Here is a 20,950-nt window from a genome sequence, read left to right as displayed (position 1 = left end):
AGCTAAATGAAAAGTTTGATATTTATATGGGAAAAAATACAATTACGGTGAAAAATGGGAGAAGGAATGATGATAGCATTGAAAAATTCATAAAACGATTGAAGTTGAAATGGGAGAAGGCAAGGTTGAGAAAATAAATATAAAAATTGTAATGGAGGAAAAAGAAAAGACTGCAGTGGCATACATCCCACCAAAGACAAGAGCATGGCATGAAGCAGAATGTGGAAACCAGTTGAAGATGTAGAAAAAAGTGATGGTATAATGTTGATGTAGATTTTAACTGTGGAGAGGTGAAATGGGAAGAGTGGAAAGCAGATGGAAGTGATGAATAATGGGGGTAATATGCTGGCAGATATAGTAACAAACAGGGTAATGACTTAGTAGGTGGAAGAACCAACAAAATATAGAGGTGAAGATACACAAGCAATGCTGGACTTGATTCTTATAAGAGAATCATATGTTGTTAAATTTAACAAATGACAAGTTGATGACCCAGTAGGTAGAAGAACCAATAAGATGCAGTGGTGAAGATACATTAACAAATCTGGACTTGATGTTTACACCAAAATTTTATGTGAACGAAATCATAACATGCAGGTATCCTATAGGGAAAAAAATTGTAGCCCTTGAATTTATTTTGGAAGTAGGGAAAGCAGAATTTTGAAAAAAAAAAAGGTTTTACAGACAAGATATAACTTTATAAAAGCAAATTATTCAGGACTGAAAAAGTAGTCAAGTCTCCTAATGTGTGGTTAAACTCTTCAACACGATTTAAATTGTCGCGTGCAGCATCGGGTGCCTAATGTATGATGCATCACACTACTTGCGTTATAAAATATAAAGTCAAAGGTGTGTTACTTGTTCTCCTTCACTCTAAGTAACAATAAATATAGAAGACGTGATCAAACGAGTTCACAGAATTGTGGGGGTCACTCATCTACAACTACAAAATATAATCAAGACGCCGACTCCACAGGTGTTATCGTATTGAAGAGATTATTTGGTTCAGGACTGCAGATGTAGCACAGATAATTACATACAAATAACTAGACCAGTGGGGAAAATACGATTTGGCCCAGGACTTTACCCCCAAAGACACATTATCAATGATAGCCTGTTCATTACTTCTACTGTCCATTGGAGAACCTCTCTCCACTGATTCATGTGACACAACATTAAAAGTATGGATGCAGCTGTTGATTATACCCATCACATCTTCATCTATGACCTGAGAACAACCAGGACCTTGATGGGCATTGTTCACAAAGCAGGCTGAGTTTCATTGGTCATCTACCATGACAGTGCACAAAATGAATGTGTGTGTGTGTATATATATATATATATATATATATATATATATATATATATATATATATATATATAATTGTATATATATATAGGCCTGGCACTGTATCATGCTGTATGAATTCATACTTATACATACCTGCTCATCAGGCAACTATTTTGAAAAAGTATATTGGAAAGAATTCAGTGAAACGAAAGAAAAATATATAAATCTTTAAAAAATACAATATAAGAGTAGACAAATGCATATGAAAAATGAAAAGGAAAGAATGAGAAAAAAAATAATAACCTTCAATACGAGCCAAATTCTCGCGGCAGCATCATCGGCATGATATACAATAATTCGATGATACACCACAGTACTCGCGATTTAAAAAATAAAGTTACAGCTGTATTACTCGTTCTCTTTCCCTCAATATTAATAACCACAGAAAATATGATCAAGCCAGTTCATAGAATTGGTGTGTGGGGGGGTCACTCAGTTACAACTACAAAATAAATATATAATCAAGACGCTAACGCCGGCATCTTGATATACCCACCGTATAGAAGGGGTTAACAGAAGATGTGCAATAGCAAAACAAAAGAGACAAATCATGAAGAAGTGGGAGAAAAAAAATTTATGCGAACACATTCTTGAATAAACAAGAATTAGAACAGAGAGATGTGGGTCTTTGCAAGTGCATATGGGCCTGGCAGTGAGAAGAGTGTAGAGGAAAGGGGATCTTTTTGATTAGATTTAAATGAGTGTATAGAGAGTTTTGGGGGAAATGTCAGTGTAAGGGTATTGGGAGATCTCAATCCTAGAGTAGGGGATGACCCAGTAGGCATAGTGGTAAGCAAGTGTGGAGTGCCAGGTAAAAATTGAAGTGGAGAGTTAATGGTGGGGATGTCTCAGATGTGTTAAGAGAGTTGATGATAGCTAACACAGTGTTTAGGAAAACGTTAAGCATAAATACACATGGGAAAGGATGGATGGAAAGGTGGTTGATAAGGCTTTAATGGACTATATAGTGGTATCCAGAAGAGTTTTGGATGCACATATTCTTAGGGGAGAGAATGGGGAAATACCAGATAACTTTTTGGTGGAAGGTAAGTTGAGAGTGGAGGATGGATGGAGGAAGAGGAAAAGAATAGAAGGCAAGGAGGTTCATAGAGTAAACTGTTTAAATGAGAAGGAAAAGGAACAGGAGTACAAGAAGTTGAGAGAAGTATGGGATGTGGTGAAGGATAGAGTATAGGTAGGAATGGAGGAGGAATAAGGGTATTTCAAGGAGGGAGTGACAAGGTGTGCAAGGATGGTTTGTGGAACAAAAGAAGATGGGAAGGAATAGAAGGAAAGGTAGTGAGTGGTGGGATGATGAAGTAAAGAAAGTTGTTGAAGAGAGGGAGTGAGCATTCACAAACTGGTTGCAAAGTAGGATGAGTGAAACATATGAGAGAAGAAAAGCAAAACAAGATAAAAGAGGAAGAAAGGAGAGCAAATGTAAAATGGGGGAAGAGTATGACAGATTTTTTTAAAGTAATGAAAAGTTATTTTGGAAGGAAGGTAAGAGAGGAAGGGAAGGCAAATCAAGTAGAAAAGAAAAGGTAAAAGGTGCAGATGGAGAGATGATAACCTAAGAGGAGGCAGTAAGGGAAAGATGAGCCGAGTATTTTGGAAAGCTGCTAAATGTGGAGGAGGATAGGGAAGGAGGAGTGGTAGCAGTGGGAGGTGCTAGGAAAATGACAGTGATGGATGATGAAAATGGATGAGAAATAATAGAAAAGGACGTCCAAGTAGCTTTGAAAATGATGAGAAAACATAAGACACCTGGGTTAGATGGATGTCATGTGGAATGTCTGAAAAAGGGAGGTACAGTAATAGTGGACTGGCTAGCAATGTTGTTTAATGCATGTCTAAGGGAGGGTAGAGTGCCAGAGGACTGGAGGAAAGTGCCTGTACAGTATAGTTGCACTTTACTCGCCATCTCTCTGTTTGAAGCAGCTATTCCAGTTTGACCTGACCTGATTGGTTCCTACTGCCCATTCCAGTTTGTTATTTCTGAACCATTGTTCTAATTTGTTTAAGTATGTTTGGTTGTTCTTGGCTACTATTTTGTAGTTGTTGTTGGCATTTCCTAGACTGTCTGGCCAAGCAGTCCTATCTCCCTGAGGAACACCATGGCTGGAATGGGGTTTCTCCACAAATCCTTTATGGGGTGTATATTGTGTTGTTGGGATGCATAATTGTGCATACTGTAGTCTTCCATAATGTGTTCTATAGTATGAGGTGAAGTATTGCTTCCTGGACAATTGTCTGCAATGTAGTCATCCAATATCTTCTGGTAACATAGAAAGGCTGGATTGTGGGTGCAATGCAGTCTGACCAGGTGGACCATGTCCTCTCAGGGGGAGAGAAGATTCAGAGGGATGGATATCAGGTGGTCTGGCATGCAGTGTGTTGTCTTTCAGTTTGTTGATGGAACAGTGAGTAATATGATTATGGACAGGGTTCTGGAAGCTGGTGTTTTGTGGTTATGGAGGAATAGAAGAAAGTATATATATATATATATATATATATATATATATATATATATATATATATATATATATATATATATATATATATATATATAATGTATTTATGTATCTAAATGAAGAGAAAGAGATAATATGATAGCTATCTTTAGAGTGGAGAAGTGAATGGAAAAAAATTACATAGAGGATGTGCTACCATAAAATGAAAGCACATCAAAGAGGACATAGCAAAAATTTGAAGACAGACTGCTTGAAGGATGTGAGGAAGGTTTTACACACAGAAGCATCAGTATGTGAAACACTTTGAAAAAAATTGAAATGGATACCATAAATGAATTTAAGGTTAGATTTAAATAGATATACAGAGATGGGACCCTGTATATTACACTGAACTGAAAATGTTATGAATATCATAAGTAACCCTATGGTATATGTTAAACTTTGTTTGTGCAGATGTTAATGAATTCTTATGAGTGAGTGTTTCTCATAGTTCATGTACATGACCCACCATTGTGGCTAGGAGGCTTTTGTTAGACTGAAAAAGTTAGGGTTCCCTTTTAACCTCTGTACATGAAAACTCAAAAATGGGTTGTGATTGTAATGTTTCATAAACAGCTGTGTGTGCTTGCACCCTGCCAAGCTCACCTAATGCCTTGTGCAAAATGTACACACAAAACCAGCCCAACACCTCCCTGCCATATACATTGTACATATACATTAAAACCTTTTTGTGTATCCTCCTGTGGATGATAATAGGCCATGCATTTAAGGAAGAAAAATGCACCTTCAGTCTCAGGTTTTCTCCTAAGGTATCCCACTGAGGAGGGGTTGTCCACAGTACAGTGTTAGAGGCTGCATCTAAGTACACTAATGAAGTTGTTGACAGATTTTGTTCTAGGTGATTCCAGAGGCTGAAGGATTCAAATGCATCTAAATTTTAATCCTGTTGACCCAGTGATGTCCTTTACATACCAGTACTTTATGCTGACAGATGTCAGATCACTGTATTCATCTGAGTAGTAGAGTGATATACTTTGTATAAAGTATTTTGGTCCAGATGAAAACAGTCCATTCATGTCAGCTCAGTAGTGTATCCCAAGGGATGGGTGTAGACATGCCTACCTAATCTTCATTCTTGAACCTGAAGCTTCTTTTTCTTTTACCAAACTAGATTGAGTTTATGGAGAGCATAGAAGAGTTGGATCATCTGAAAGCAGAATATGGTTTTACAGACTCCAACATTCACTATATGACCCCAGGGTAAGAGCCCTTTCTTATTTTTAATTTACATAAGTGATAAAGGAATGGTTTGGATCTATATGAAAAAAATGATAATAAAGACATCTTTAGGTAGACAGTAATGAAATTTGGCAAAACAAAGGTATACTAGAATCTTGGATATAGTAGATTAGTCATAGATTTTGTGGTAGAAACTTCCATAGGACTCATTTGTTATTTCTGAATTTTCACATAATATGGGGAAGTTTTCTCTCTCTCTCTGTCTCTCTCTCTCTGATCATAGAAACAAGTATTGTTATAAGTAGTATTACTATTTTAATAATTCTTGTTTAGATATATTTAAAAGGTAAATTTTATTATCTAAACATTTTATGAGCTCCAGTTAAGAAAACACTTTACATTGTCTGATATTGATTATTAATTAGGTGTATAATATTTAGAAAAATAATTAATCTGAACATGCCATTAAATTACCACATGGATATCTTTTGCTATTTGAAAAAATGTCAAACAGGTCTAAAATGGTAAAAAATAATAGAATAATGGTCTAATAGGGAGCAAACTGTAAATAATTTAGTGTCATCATTGAAATAATAGGTTATGTAGTGGTGTACAAGAAGGTGATTAGAAGAGTTCTGGACACGAATATATTAAAAGTGAATTTAAGGTGGAGAAATAAGAGAAAAGAGGTTGGCAGAGAGGTGCTAAAAGTGAGTGAGTTGAGCGATAAGAGGAAGGAGGATGGATGCCAAGTGAATCCTAGAAATGAATGTAGTGAAAGAGATTGGGGGGGAAGTAGGAGTGGATGTGATTCCAAGAGGAAGTATTAACATGTGCAAAAGGGGTTTGAAGGATGAGGAGACTGGGTGGGAATAGGAAGGGTAGTGAATGGTGGAATAAAGAGGTGGTAGTGGTGAAAAAGGGTGCACATACAAGGAGTGGTTAATAAGAAGAAATGCATAAGTATAGGAGAAGTATAGAATTAAGAAGGTTGAAGTGAACCACAAAGTGAGGCAGAACAAGAGAAGAATAGATGTGAGGTGGGGTATGTGTTTGTCATAGAAAGGAGCATAAAAATTGTTTGGAAGGAAGTGAAAAGAATGTAAAGTTAGAGGAGAGAGTAAAGGAACCAGCCAAAAAATTTTTAAATACATACACGTACCAAGGGTTTTTTGCCCCTTACAAGGGAGGTAGCCAAAGTCAAAAGGCATAATTCCACTCCCACCCACTCCACTTCCATTTATCATCCCTCTCTCCCTCTTTTCTTGGCTTCTGGTGGAAGGTTAACATGAACAAGATTTCCATAGTACTCTATTTATTAAATCAAGCTTTCATCTTCAAAGAGACATCTTCAAGATTGACATAATTCTATAATGTTTAACAAAAATAATGGTACAATTTTGACAAGTAAATAAACATTCTGTTATTTACATGTTTATTTACTTATCATAATTGTACTAATATTTTTTTTTAAACATTACAGAATTATGTCATTCTTGAAGGTGTCTTTGAAGACAAAAGCTTAGTTTAATAAATAGAGTACTACAGAAATTTTGTTTGTGCTCTCCTTCCAGTAGGAAAAATCCTGATCAGAAAAATAAGAAATATTAAGAAGTTGAATCATTGTCAGAATGCTGTCATATTCAAACTTGCATATATATATATATATATATATATAATATATATATATATTGAGACATTGTAACAAGTTAAGAAGTTGGTGCCCAGCTCTTGGTTTATTCCTGACTGGTTTTCCCCTAAGCTTGGATCTTGATTCATAAAAGAATGTTTGCATAGTGAAAATAGTTTCTCCTTGTAAGTGACAAGATCAATTCTTACTTTGATGATTAAAAGCATAAGCGGAAAGATGGGTATGAGTGTGGAAGGTGCTACATATAGTAATTTAAAACTAATATTTGGTTAGATTTTCAAAATTTGCATGTAGGAATTTTTTTTAGTAAAGATTTTCATATGAATATTATCTTTTGATAATTTTCAGTCTTGTATTTACTATGACAAATACTTCTTTGCATGGCAGGCAGTTCATGATGCCAGGGTTGATTGACACACACATCCATGCCTCACAGTTCCCCAATAATGGTGTTGCAATGGATATGCCATTACTTGAATGGTTGCAGACCTACACCTTCCCCACAGAAGCACACTTCTCTGACACACTCTTCTCAAGGGAGGTGTATAGTAAAGTTGTGGTGAGTTTTACCACTGGCAAGTGGATAATAGTGTGGTCCTGTAAATGATATGAGAATGTGATATATATTTGTACAGAGAACTTCCTGCTCTTGCTTCACTTGTGTTCATAATTATGCCCATGGATTATTTTAAACTGATTTTATGGAATATTTCATACTATAGGAAAGACTATTACGTAATGGCACAACTACAGCTTCCTACTTCGCAACTATACACTTAGAAGGGTCCAAGATTTTGGCAGATGTGGTGCATGACAAAGGACAACGTGCACTCATTGGCAAAGTCAATATGATGAGGAACTGTCCTGAGTATTACCGTGAATTGAGCGTACCTGAGTCAATGAGGGAGACTGAAGACTTCATCAGATATGTTCGAAGTATACAGGTAATTTTAGATGATGAAATATATGTTGGGGGTAAGTTTTACTATAATGAAAGTATCTTCATATCAGCTGGTTTTCCACTTAAAGGTGAAAATAGTCAAATATTGTGAATAAATACATCTTATCCATTTTCCATTACTGTCAGCATTATTTTGTATATATTTTGTTTAGATTAACATGACAGTATTTTCAACTGAATAATTTTTTTACAATTCTCCAGTCTCCTTCTATGTATTTTTCTTTGTATTTACCTAGTTGTATTTTGCGGGAGAAGAGCCATGCTCGTAGTGACCCACAGTTGTATCTTTCCGCATCCAATTCTTTCTTAAAATCATGTATAGTTTTAGCACTCACAGTTTTCTCTTTCAATTTATTCCATGTATCTATTACTCTGTGTGTAAAGCTATTCTTTTTCAAATCTCTTCTGTAACTGTTCTTTTTAAGTTTCTTCTTGTGTCCTCTTGTATTTCTTCTGTCCCATAGATCATCCCTATCAATGATTTCCATCCCTTTCATAATTCTGTTAAAGTGTGCATGTTGGAACTAGTGATAGGTATCTGCAAGTGGTGGTCCCCCAAGATGTAGATCAGAAAGAATTATCTCACTGCTCCCTATCATCCCACAAGATGTACATCAGTTATCTCACTGCTCCCTATCATTCAGACACATCATAAACCTCCAATTGGATGCTCTGAAGGGCTGACACTCCGTTTCCAGATCTAGCCCGAGATCTTTCTCAACTTCAAACTTTATTTCCTCTACCTTTTCATAGAAGGAGAGCTAAGAACCAGTGAAACTGTCCCACACTAATATAATATGGACAGCAATCAAATTTTTTCTTCTCAGAGGGATCAATGAGAAGGCCTGAGAATTTTTGCTGGCCATTGTGGGGCTGCAGGTTTCCAGTCAGTGAAACTTAAGGTGTCTTGTTTTTATTATTGTGTGTATGTCCTCCATAGTGTTACTCCATAATAGAATTCTTCTCTGATAGCTAATTAGTAGCATAATCTAGATTAGGAAAAAGGATGGGCCTAGTTTTCTCACACCTCTTCAGAAGAATACATAAAAACATAAAATAAATATATCATCATCATCATTAGCAGCAGCATCACCACCATGACCACCACCATCATCATCATCATCACCATCATCATCATCATAATCATCATCATCATCATCATCATCACTATTATCACCACCAACATCACCACCATCACCACCACCATCATCATCATCATCATAATCATCATCATCACTATTATCACCACCAACATCACCACCACCATTACTACTTCTGCCACCATCACCACCACCATAACCATCACCATCACTACCATCACCACCATAATCATCTCATCTATCTCCTTTTCTATCTCCACTTCTTTCTCCTTCACTTCTTTCTCCTCCACTTCTTTCTCCTATCTCCTCTTCTGTCTCCTCCACTTCTTTCTCCTCATTTTTCACCTCATTGCCTCCTCCTCCTTTTTTATCTCTTATTCAGTTTCTTCATCCTCCTCTCTCTTTATTCTTCTTCTCTTCCTTTCTTCCTCTCTTACCCTCCCCTCCTCTCCCCTCCCCTCCAATTCAACCCTCTTTTCCTCCCTTCCCCTCCTCCCTGCCTCCCCTCCTCTTTCTCCCCTCCTTTTTCCTTCCCCTTCCACCTTCCCCTTCTTCCTCCCACTTTTCTTCTTCCCCTTCCACCTTCCCCTTCTTCCTCCCACTTTTCTTCTTCCCCTTCCACCTTCCTCTTCTTCCTCCCACTTGTCTCCTTCCATCCTCTTTCCCCCTTCTCTCTCCCTGTTCCCTCTGCCTTTCCCCTTTCTTTCTTCCCTTCCATTCCTCCTTCTCCAATCCTCCTTTCCTCTACTCCCTCACTCTTCCTCTTTTCCCTCTCCCTTCTCCCCTACTTCACCTTCCTTTTCCTCTCTTGCGTCCTCCTCATGTATAGTATTGACAACTTAAATTTTATGCAGTCAATACCTATAGGGCCTTTAGTGACAACACAACGGACCACAGTCACTCATCATTCTTTTGTGATCAAAGAAAGATTTCCACTCGTGATCATACCTCTTCAGTTCAATATTGTTCTCAGTGACAGGCCTGCTGTGGTTATTGCTGATGAAATACTAAGATACTCTCCCCCCCTTCTTTCTCACTCTTTCCTCTTCCCTCCCTTCTTTCTCCTTCCTCCTTCCTCCCTCCTTTTTCTTCCCCCTTTGTCCTCCCCCTTTTTTCTTCCCACCTTTCTTCTCCCTCTCACCTTCCTCCTCTTTCTATCCATCCTCCCTCCCTCCATCATCCCACCTTTCTCTTTCCCATCATCTTCCCTCTCTCCTCCCTTCTTTGACCCTCCCTCTTTCCTTCTTCCTCCCTCCTTCCTTCTACCACTTCTTCCCCCATCTTGCTAGCTACTCCTCCCCATTCCTCCTCTCCCTTTCTTCTCTTTCCTCCTCTTCCTTACTTTCTCCCCTCTTCCTCTCAATTCCTCCCCCTCCTCCTTCCTCTCTTCTCTTCCTCCTCCCCTACTTTACCCTATCTGTATGATCCCAACTGCATGTATTTCCTCTTATGACCCCTGTATTACATCAGTACATTTTATCAGTATTATTTTTCCAGGCAGCAAATCTCTCCCCACCAGATAGTATTGCCTGAATATGATTTTGAATGAAAGGGTTCGTAAGAATTTAACTGTTATTATACTCTTTTAACCATTATTATTTTAAGTATATATTTTTTTTCATAATTTAAGAATTATATTTCTGCTTCTTCTCTCCAGTCACCACTAGTCCAGCCAATTATAACACCTCGATTTGCTCCCACCTGTCCTGAAGACCAGCTAGCATCCTTAGGTCAGATGGCTGCCAAATATGGTTGTCACATACAGAGCCATTTGTGTGAAACACAGCCAGAGTGCAACTGGGTCAAGGAGTTGTTTCCCTGGGCAAAATCATATACTGATGTATATGATAGCATGAGACTTCTAACTGAAAAGGTAGGACATGATATGTTAATAACCATGCTCACCACCCAGTTCATATCCCATCAAGCCTGTCCATATATTAGCCCCACAGAAAAAATCTCTCCCAAAAGAAACAAGAACCACAATAACATGACTATATTGAGGTCACCAGTCAGCACTAAAACACTACCAAAATAAAATGGGTCTGACCCCATAAACAAACTGCCTAAGAAGTAACCATTACATTGAAGACATTGAACATTTCATTCTATACTATCCCACCTTATCCATATTCAGGCAACACAATATGTCTTTCTTGAGTGACTTGTGGGCCAGTCTAGTGGGTATTGCCAATTACCTAGGAGTTCTAGGTCTTCTGCAAGAAAGATCTGGTGCAATAGATTGATTGAATGAGCATGTGACCAGTCCATAATGTGCTAAGAAAGAAGGGGTGATGAATGGGTATTGATGGGTATAAGATGGGTGTCTACTTTGACTCAGTTACCCTTTCATAAGGGGGAAGACCCTTTGATATATATGTATTTATTTGTAGCATGTTTAGAATGAGTTTGATTTGTGTTAAGGCATTTGTGGCTAAGTTTTTAGGTGTGTGCAGGCACCAGGTCCAATTTGTTATGTATTAGTTTGTATTATTAAGTATCATGCATTCTAAATGAATTCAAGATTTGGAGTTATTACAAGGATAAGATAGGTGTGCACTGACTTGCAACAGAAGAGAGGGTTCAAGTACTAGTGACCTGCTCTTCTTATCAGAGAGAGAGAGAATAAGATGAAAGTTTGAGTGTTTTGAATATGTAAACATTGGATTTGTTCTAAAGACCAGGTACCTGCCTCTGAAGGATGTACTTCCTCTAGCAAACCTTATCCAATTCATTCACCAACCTCTTCTAGCCCTCTTCTGTCTCTGCAATCAGAACAATGTCACATGTACATATTAGAATGTTTGATATCCATACTTGTACACTTTCCTCCAGACTTACCCCTGAATTCATAACTCCAGTATTTACATTCACATTTCTCATCACTGCATCTATATACAGATTATATAGCCATGCTACTATTTATTTCAAGACATACCTCTCCCCATCATTTATTATAGAATATTAAGACAGTTTATTCTTGTCGCTGTGAGTATTGGCTCTTTCTGTGCCTATTTAGACTTGTATTTAAGATCATAATTCTAATACAGGCTTTTGTTTTGCTTGTTGCAGTCAATTATGGCACATTGTGTCTGGTTACTTGATGAAGAAATCTATACGTTACGTGAGCGTGGTGTAGGAGTTGCTCATTGTCCAAACTCAAACATATCCATCCGGTCTGGTCTGTGTGATGTCCGAAGACTTATAAACCATGGTCTTAAAATAGGTTTAGGCACAGGTAAGTTTAATGATAACAGGTTTCCTTTACTTGGATAATAACGGCAAAGTTATATATAATCGTTACTTTAGAGCAGCGTTTCTCAACCTTTTTACCCTTGTGTAACCTTTAAAATGAATTGCAGGTCTCAGGGAACCCCTGCGCAGAAAAAAAAGACATATACCATATCTTTCTCATTTTATTTTCATCATAATAGGTTAGATAGGATGATGTCTATATTACATTATTACAATAACCAAGAATATGCCGTGCATGTTTAATTATATTATGTATATGAAATTAGATAAAAGATCAAAAGCGCATTAGCTTATCTCACTTGTTCTCGCGAAACCCTTAGGGACCTTTTGCAGAACCTTAGGGTTCTTGGGAACCCTGGTTGAGAAATGCTGCTATAGAGACTCCAGTTGCACCAATTAATTACCAGAATTATGCATCGGTCTTTTATGTTTAGAAACAAATCTTCATTCATGGAAGAATGCTGAGCCACTTTATATCTTTTACCAGCCTTTGTTTCTGCTGTCCTTAAATCTCCCTTTTAATACTCCTAGGATTCCTCTTTTCTCATGCTGGGACCAGTAATGGTGGTTCAAAACTAGCATAACCAACTGAAAAAAACAGCAGTGTGCTACTTCATCCACAAGTAGCAAAAATAAAAATAAAACAAATGAATGTGTATTTATTTAAGTATTTGGTAGAGCACTTGATATCAAAGAGGTGTACCTACCAGCAGTGATAATGTATTCTAAGAGAATTCAGAGGACCGTAAGGCAAGATAGAGATCCATCAAGGATAATGAATATATATATATATGACTAGATAAACACCATATGAGGACGGAGCCTTTATTTGTACGACGTTTCGCTTATTACAGCTTTTTCAAGTACAAGTTGAGATACAAATGCTTGAGATTAAATAGGGGGAAAGGAGGGAACGGGGAGAGAAAAAGGGGGGGGGGGAAGGAAGAGGAGGAGGAGGAGGGTGGGGGGATTGGACACTGGGAAAGGATGAGAATGCTGGCCCAAACGTCCGTGAGCGAAATGTCCACAAAGGGTGGTTTAAATATTTAATATTTTGCTGGCCATGGGTATTAGGGGAATAATGTGAGGAGATATGTTAAACATGCCCCTGTCTCAAGCATTTGTATCTCAACTTGTACTTGAAAAAGCTGTAATAAGTGAAACGTCGTACAAATAAAGGCTCCGTCCTCATGTGGTGTTTATCTAGTCAATCTTGTCGGCAGACTGCCACTTTTAAGCATATATATATATATATATATATACACACACACACATTTCAACAACCACAGTTCACTTTAATTCTAAGCCATCAACATCAGGAGACCCAATGGAGGCCACAACCAGAAATTGAAATGAGGTACTGCCAAGGACTCAAACTCAGCTATCACATGACAAGGGACCCATTCAGTGTTGTACAAATACATAAGTATATATATATATATACATATATATATATATATATATATATATATATATATACACACACACACATACATATAGCCATGGGATTGGTGTGCGGGGTCAACCTGGAGATAAAGTGCAAGGCCCTTTGTGCAGCACCTATAGTGTCACTTATTATTTTTAATCTAATTTCAGTCTCAGGCTGTAGCAGTTATTAACAAAGCTCATAAATAACACGAGTATTAATTATTGTTATTTGTATTCTATTATTTATCTAGATTGCTCGGGTGGATTCAGTCCTTCTATGCTGGATGCCATCCGTCATGCCCTGCAGGTATCCAATGTTATTGCCCTCGAGCGTGACCAAGACTACCAGCGCCTCACTTACAAAGAAGCTTTCCGAATGGCCACATTAGGTGGAGCCAAAGGTAATTATCATGTCAGCACTTGTGGCTCTACACTTTTCAGGTCAGATTAGTGGGGATTTGCTTGTCTAATACTGCCTTATGTAATGGATTGATTGAGGAAACTCATAACTAGTTTATCTTAAAATCACTGCCACCCTTTCACAAGAGGAAATGGGCTGTTGGTAATTTACATAGTATCAATTTTGCTGCATGATGAAGCAGTGTAAGTAAACTAGCTATATTTGTCAGGCCCTGTTGTGGAAGGGCTGTGCCTCTTAAGCACTTCTTTTGAATTGATGAGGATGGTAGCAAATTGGAAGTAAGTATTAAGAGAGAGAGAGGCTGGAGGAAATGGATAGCTTTAGATACTTGGGGGTGCATGTGATGGGAAAGGGAGGAGTGGAGGTAGGGGTAGAATGTAGATTGAGAGAAGCGAGTTAAATGCCTTGAGGGATTAAAAAGTGTAATGATAAGTAGACATATGGGAATGGATGCTAAGGGGAAATTGTATGAAGGAGTGATTGTGCTGACAGTACTGTATGGAGTAGAAACAGAGAACATAAGAGAGGAAGTTTAGATGTGTTTGAGATGAAATGTCTGAGAAGTATGGTTGTTGTTGTTGTTGTTGTCGTTCCCTAGACTGTCTGTCCGAGCAGTCCCGTCTCCCCAAGGAAGGCCACAGCCGAAACTGGGTTTTCCCACAAATCCTTTATAGAGTGTATGTTGTGTTGTTTGCGTGCATGATTGTGTATAATGCAGTCTTCCATTATGTGTTGTATGGTATGGGGTGAAGTGTTACATCCTGGGCAGCTGTTCACAACACGGTCGTCCAGCCTCTTCTGGTAGCTTAGAAGTGCTGGGTGGTGACTGCATCGCAGTCTGGCCAAGTGGACTCTGTCCTTTCGTGGGAGAGAGGATTCAGAAGGGTGGATATCAGGGGGTCTGGCATGCAGCAGTGTGTTGTCTTTCAGTGTGTTAATGGAGCGGTGAGTGATATGATTATGAATATGTTTCCGGAGGCTGGTATTTGGTGGTTGTGGAGGAAGAGAAGAGAGTATCTGTGCGTAATAAAGGTCTTTGGGTGTAGTTTTAATGTTTCTTGGTGTGTGTGGGTGTTCTGCTATGTAGTGTAGCGGGTGTGATGTGTTTGTGGTGGCTGCAGCAAGTGTTTGTGTGCCTCTCATGTCGAGGTGGTCCTTGACTTTGAGGACTTTTGTTTCATGGTGTAAATGGTCTGTAGGTGATGTATTTGTGCAGCCTGTAATTGTTTTTAGGGCTTTGTTTTGTATGATTTGAAGGGTGTTGTGGTGTGTCTCACTGAGATTAGGAGCCCATGCAGGACTTGCATAATTCATCACTGAGCGTATGCATTGTTTGTATATTGTTATATTAGTTTCTTTGTTTTGTCCAAATGTTGTTCCAGTGATTGACTTAAGTGCGTTAAGTCTAGGTGTGCATTTGTTTTTTATGATTGTGAGGTGTTGTTTGAAAGACATGGATGTATCGTATGTTACACCAAGAATTTTCGGTGTGTTTGTGTGTGGTATTAGAGTGTTGTTGATGTAGAGATGAGGTATGTATTTGTGTTCTTTTGTCCAGTTGGTGAGAAGTGTTGCTGTAGATTTGGTTGAGAAGTATGGTAGGGGTACTAGGCTGGATAGAGTGAGAAATGAGGAGGTGAGGAGGAGAGTGGGGGTGGTAAAAGAGTTGGGAGATGGGGTTGATGAAAGAGTATTGGGATAATTTGGACACTTGAAAAGAATGAGTGAGGAAAGATTAATAAAAGAAGCATGGAAGGGAAAAAAAAGGTGTTGAGAAAGAGGAGGATGTCTGTTGAAAGGAAGGAAGAAGACAGAAGAAAGGGGTGAGTGGAGAATGGTTGTGTATGGATGATGTGATGCATGGAAGGGAGTGGGTGGGGGATGGGGGGTTGGGGAGTGGTTATATGTGAATGATATTTTGATAAAGCCCGAATGGATTTCTCTCTGTCTTTTCTTTTTCTGTATGAGAGGACGGAGAGGGTGGGTTGCTGCAGCTTTGCTGTGGATGTGCTGTGTCTTGCTGCATTGCTTCTGACCCAGGGCAGTGGGCAAGATGCAGGGATGACCCATTATCCTGGAGAAGAAAAGAAAAGAGGGAGGGATGGAGATTAGAACTGGAGTATATGGAGAAGAAATGGGTGGGAGTGGAATTTTGCCTTTTGACTTTGGCCACCTCCCTTGTAAGGGGGAAAAAGCCCTTGGTATATGTAAGTTGTTTTCTTTGTGTTTAGATTGAGATTATTTCTGTTGTAGTATTTGTTAGTGTATGTTTGGTTTCTTTTGTGTTGTCAGAAAAGGGTACGTTGTTTATTAGTGTTATGAGTCTGCCTTTGTGTTGTGTACTATCTTTCCTTGTGCAATGGGTGAGAAGTGTTGATTGTGGTGTCAGTATGGTTCTTGAATGAAATATGTCTATGATGTGTTCATTTAGGAATTAAAGCAGCTCCATGTGTTGGTTTATGATTGCATTTATATTTATTTGTAGTATGTTTAAGATATGTCATTGTCTTTTTTAGGTGCATGTGTTCTTGCGTGACAGTTGCTGCTCCAATTTTTTGTGTACTAGTTTGCATTGGAAAGTGTACATGTGAGGTAGAACTAACAATGGCATGTCTTACATTTATTGGATTTGTGTAAAGAGGAGAGGGGGGGTCGCCGATTAAATGAAGCGGCCTTGCTGTGGATGTGCTGTGTCTTGTGACACTGCTTCTGACCCAGGGCGGTGGGCAAGGTGCAGGGATGACCCGTCATCCAGGAGGTGCTCAGATGGGAGGGAGGATGGGAGGGGTGTGGAGTGTATTTAGGGATGGAGTGGGTGGGAGTGATTTTATGCCTTTCCCTTTCTGGCTACCTCCCTTGAAAGGGGGAAAAAGCCTTGGTATATGTATGTATGTATGTGTAAAGAGTTGATTGGTTTTGTGCATGTTGGGCATGTGTATGGTCCTGGGATGGTATATATGTCTCTGACTAAAAGGAATAGATGTGGAAGGGCAGGCACTAGAGTACTGACCTCCTTTTGTGAAAAAACAAGAGTAAGGGATAGGAAGATATATGGAGAGAGGTGGTAAGGTGAATAGAGTCTCTAGGTCTAATCTGGAAACCAGGCACATCTCCTTGTGGAGATGAGCTAAATTTCCTTTATTTCCTTAGTGAGAGCTGAAGAAAAATTTATGAACAAGTGACCATTTCAAAAGACAGCACTTGTTGGCAAACATTTAGAATATTGGTAATAGGTAAATAATAAAATTGCATGGAGATGTAAGATTTTTTAGACTAGAAAGAAATTTGTAAACGTCAAATTGATCAATAATGTATTAGATGAAGATAAGTGTATCTTTTCTCATAGCAGTTAATTATCACATCTGATGAAGATACTAGTTATTAAAGGATTAATGCTTTCTTTTTGGTTGATCTTCAAACTTTTTACTTAACTGCCTCTAACCTCCTTGTGAACTTCACAGTAAGGAGCATAATTAATGTAAGGTTGTTTCTGCTGCAAAAGTTTAATATGTATATAACTTTTTCTTGCAGTGTTAAGTATGGAGGACCGCATAGGCAACTTTGAGATTGACAAGGAGTTTGATGCTCTTCTTGTGGACGTAGCAGCACCAGGGTCTCCAATTGACATTTTTAGCAAAGTAAGGGATTCATTATTTTCCTCATGAAAGGGAATATCCTTCAAAGCACCCTCATAATTTAAAAAAATTTGATGTGTTGGTTTAGCATTTCATTCTGTCATATTATCTTATTTGTCCAAAGTGGTGTTTTATTTAAAAAGAAATATACCTGCCCTGGATTTCCAGGCTTGCAGGGCAAAAATCATGATTGTATTAGTCATTACAGTGTCACTGGCACAGATTTTTATTCATCAGAGGTACAAGAAAAGTTGAGGTACAAAGAGCTTTGAAAGTAATGAGAGCTGGTAAGGCAACCCAGAATTGATGTAATGCATAGTGTCTGAAAAAGGGAGGTACAGTTATAGTGGATTGGCTAGTAAGGTTGTTTAATGTGTGTCTAAGGGAGGAGAGGGTTTCAGAAGACTGGAGGAGTATTTGTGTATTTCTGCTTTACAAAAGAAAAAGGGACAAATGTTAATGTAGTAGTTTTAGAGGGATCACTGTGTTAAGGGTAGTTGGAAAGGCATATGAGAGGGTTTTAATTGAGAGGAATAGGAAAGGAACAGAGGGAATAATTAGTGAGGAGCATTGTGGGTTTAGAAAAGGTAGAGGTTGCATTGATCAAATTTTTGTGGTAAGGCAGATTTGCAAGAAGTTTTTGGCAAAAGATAAGAATGGTTTGGGCCTTTGTGGGTTTGGAGAAGGCTTATGACAAGGTAGACAGGAAGGTACTGTGGGAGGTAATTCAGATATAAGGGATAGGGGGAAATTTGTTAAGAGTAATCAAGTTTTTTATGAGAGTAATAGAGGTTGTTTTAGGATTGAGAATGGAGATAGTGAGTGGTGAAGGGACTGCATCAGGACTGTCATGTTGCCATGGTTGTTCAATGTGTATAAGGATGGGGTGATACAGTAGGTAAATGCAAGGGTGATGGGCAAGGGATTGGAGATGGTGAGAGATAGTGGAGGAAAGTGGGAGGTGAGCCATTTGTTGTTTGCAGATGACACTGTGGTTGGCAGGGTCAAAGGAGGGTCTAAATCAGTTAGTGACAGAGTTTGGGAAGGTATATGATCTAATAACCCATATATGTGAACATCACAGTAATATGTGAAACGACAATACCACTAATACCTGGGTCACACACCGAGACAACACCAACCATTTAATGGCCGGGGACCATGCTGAAATGATTTTATGTGAAACTGACAAGATAAGGAGAAAATGTTTAGAAGTAGCAATTATTCAGAGTTCAAATACTATATAACAAAACAGAGGGATGTTTAATATTGCACCCCTTTGATTTATTTAATTTCTGAAGTTAGAAAAGCTTTAAATGGCAAACCATGAAATGCCCTGCCCTTATGTCCCTTTGCTTTCTCATCCATTCTGAAGTGTAAACATACCCAGTAGCTTAAAAGGTTGTATTCCATGTCTGTACACTTGAAAAAAGTTTTAACAAGCAAAATGTGCATATAAAGGTTCATGGTGTCTATTCTGATCATGTCAGTTTGTGTTTGCCACAGCAATATACAGTATTACTTCAGTAAGAGGAGGAAAACAGTTACTAGTTGTCAGCAGCCAAATTAATATTTAGATGACCCTGAGGGTCAAGACATGTTTTAATGCTTCATTTGTTTCAGGACACTATGGAAGACAAGATTCAGAAGTTCCTCTACAATGGAGATGATCGTAACATTTCAAGAGTATATGTTGCTGGGCATCGCATTTTGGATCTGAATATCAAGAATCTCCACTGAATACTTCCAAGAGATGTGTTGCTTTGCACTAACTCAACCATCACTGACAAACCAGGACTTCTATGCACTAACTAAAACTATCAAAGACAAGCCTGGATCAGCTATGCATTAATCAGTAGTATCTTGGATGAGCTGCCACAGTATCACACAAATGATATTGGGTTTGGATGAGAGAAGAACACTTCATGTGTATAAGCAAGATCAGTCATGTGCAGACTGTTATTCAGTACATTGGTAAGACCTATGGAAGCACATCCATGTGGTAAAGGTATACCGGTATAGTTGTTGGTTCTTTTGCATCCACTTGATAAAGACATAATTGGTTCTTGTGTGCAAGTTCCAGGTACAAATGATTGATGTTATTGAGCATGGTATAGGTAGCAAATATGCAATGACACTTGTACAGTAAGTTTTAACTAAAAAGAAACAAAAAATAAATGACAAGTAAAGTGTCTGATTATTAAATTTATAAAGAGGAAGGCAGACAATTTAATGGGTGACCCCCTCTCTGTTTACTGTATACCATCCACAAGAGCTGCAGCCTTGATCAGCTTTGCTAATGAGCTCATTGCATGGACTTTTCAAGAGTACCAAGCCTTCGACACTGATGAGGTGCTGTTATTATTATTAGATACTGTTGTTGCCAAATATCTAACTAAGTGAAGAGTCTGTGAGTTATCACAAATAACCTTGAGCCAGAGAATGAGTATCTGTGGTGTGTTGTTTGTGGACAAAGGCCACCCACTCCACATATCATTCATCTGACAACCTCCTTGAAATGTGCTTTACTATTTGTTCAACCATAATGGGAGGAAAAAGTATGGCTATTAAAGAGAATGACACTCTACTAGAGGGAAGTTTATTCATGACAAGGAATTGCATTAATCTATATAGGGTTACTTAAAGTTCCTGTGTATAAAGAAGTATTGCTTTGTTTTGATATGGAGAAGGTAGACTGAAGATGACTGTGTTCTTTAGGTTGTTCCTCCTTGTGGTATGTAACAACCCAGTCCTATATTTATGGCAGGAATAAAACAACTTTGGATTATATTTTAGCTCGCACCTATGATAACAATGAAAGCATATCATATATTCATAATGGTAAGATATATGTTTTGTGCTCATTACGTTGTGAATCTACAGTAGGATATGCCCTATTGGAGTTAGGGATGTTTCCCAAAGTTTGAGGCTTCCAAGTTCTCACTGTTGCCATGTGTTGAACATAGCACAAGAGTTCGTTCACAAGTGGAATTAAATATGGAAACAGTGTCACAGACATGCATTTTATTTTTCTATGCACACGTGTATATTTACCTAATTATATTCACATACAGTAAACTTCCACTTATCCAAACTCCAAGGGGGATTAGAAATGTCTGATTAACCGAAATGTTCAGTTAATCCGACTTTGTATGTCTCATTCCCGTAGAGTTTTATGCGGCAATGACTGCTGCAATATTCATACCTGTAAACTTAACATACACAAGGAAATGCTTATAATAAACATTCAATAGAGTATAAACAGCCGATCACGTGTAAACATGGAGTGTGTTGCCACCGTGTGAGCACTTGGTGAAATTTGTGGGTGGCGGAAGAGGCGGCGGGGTGTTTGAATGTTCGGTTGAGATCCAAATACGTTCGGTTGAAGCGATGGCTACCTTATTGAGAAAATGTTCGGTTAATGCGATTATTTGG

General features: G+C 38.4%; 1 protein-coding gene across 3 annotated transcripts in view; it reads left to right on the top strand.

Moving 5' to 3' along the window:
* Positions 1–20,529, top strand: part of LOC143018532 (uncharacterized) — a 162,834-nt gene extending 142,305 nt beyond the window's left edge. For all 3 annotated transcript variants that reach the window (XM_076173968.1, XM_076173969.1, XM_076173967.1), the window contains exons 9-16: positions 4,997–5,085; positions 7,103–7,274; positions 7,438–7,659; positions 10,434–10,649; positions 11,849–12,014; positions 13,711–13,860; positions 17,412–17,518; positions 19,139–20,529. In XM_076173968.1, coding sequence (XP_076030083.1) covers positions 4,997–5,085; positions 7,103–7,274; positions 7,438–7,659; positions 10,434–10,649; positions 11,849–12,014; positions 13,711–13,860; positions 17,412–17,518; positions 19,139–19,255 — 1,239 coding nt within the window. In that variant the 3' untranslated portion in view covers positions 19,256–20,529. The remainder of the gene's footprint in view (positions 1–4,996; positions 5,086–7,102; positions 7,275–7,437; positions 7,660–10,433; positions 10,650–11,848; positions 12,015–13,710; positions 13,861–17,411; positions 17,519–19,138) is intronic.
* The last annotated feature ends 421 nt before the right edge of the window (positions 20,530–20,950 follow it).

This window comes from Oratosquilla oratoria, chromosome 35, assembly GCF_046742065.1.
Source record: "Oratosquilla oratoria isolate Oo_2021 chromosome 35, ASM4674206v1, whole genome shotgun sequence".
NCBI lineage: Eukaryota > Metazoa > Arthropoda > Malacostraca > Stomatopoda > Squillidae > Oratosquilla > Oratosquilla oratoria.
The sequence above is the reverse complement of the archived record's forward strand: the minus strand, read 5'-3'. Positions and strand labels throughout refer to the sequence as shown.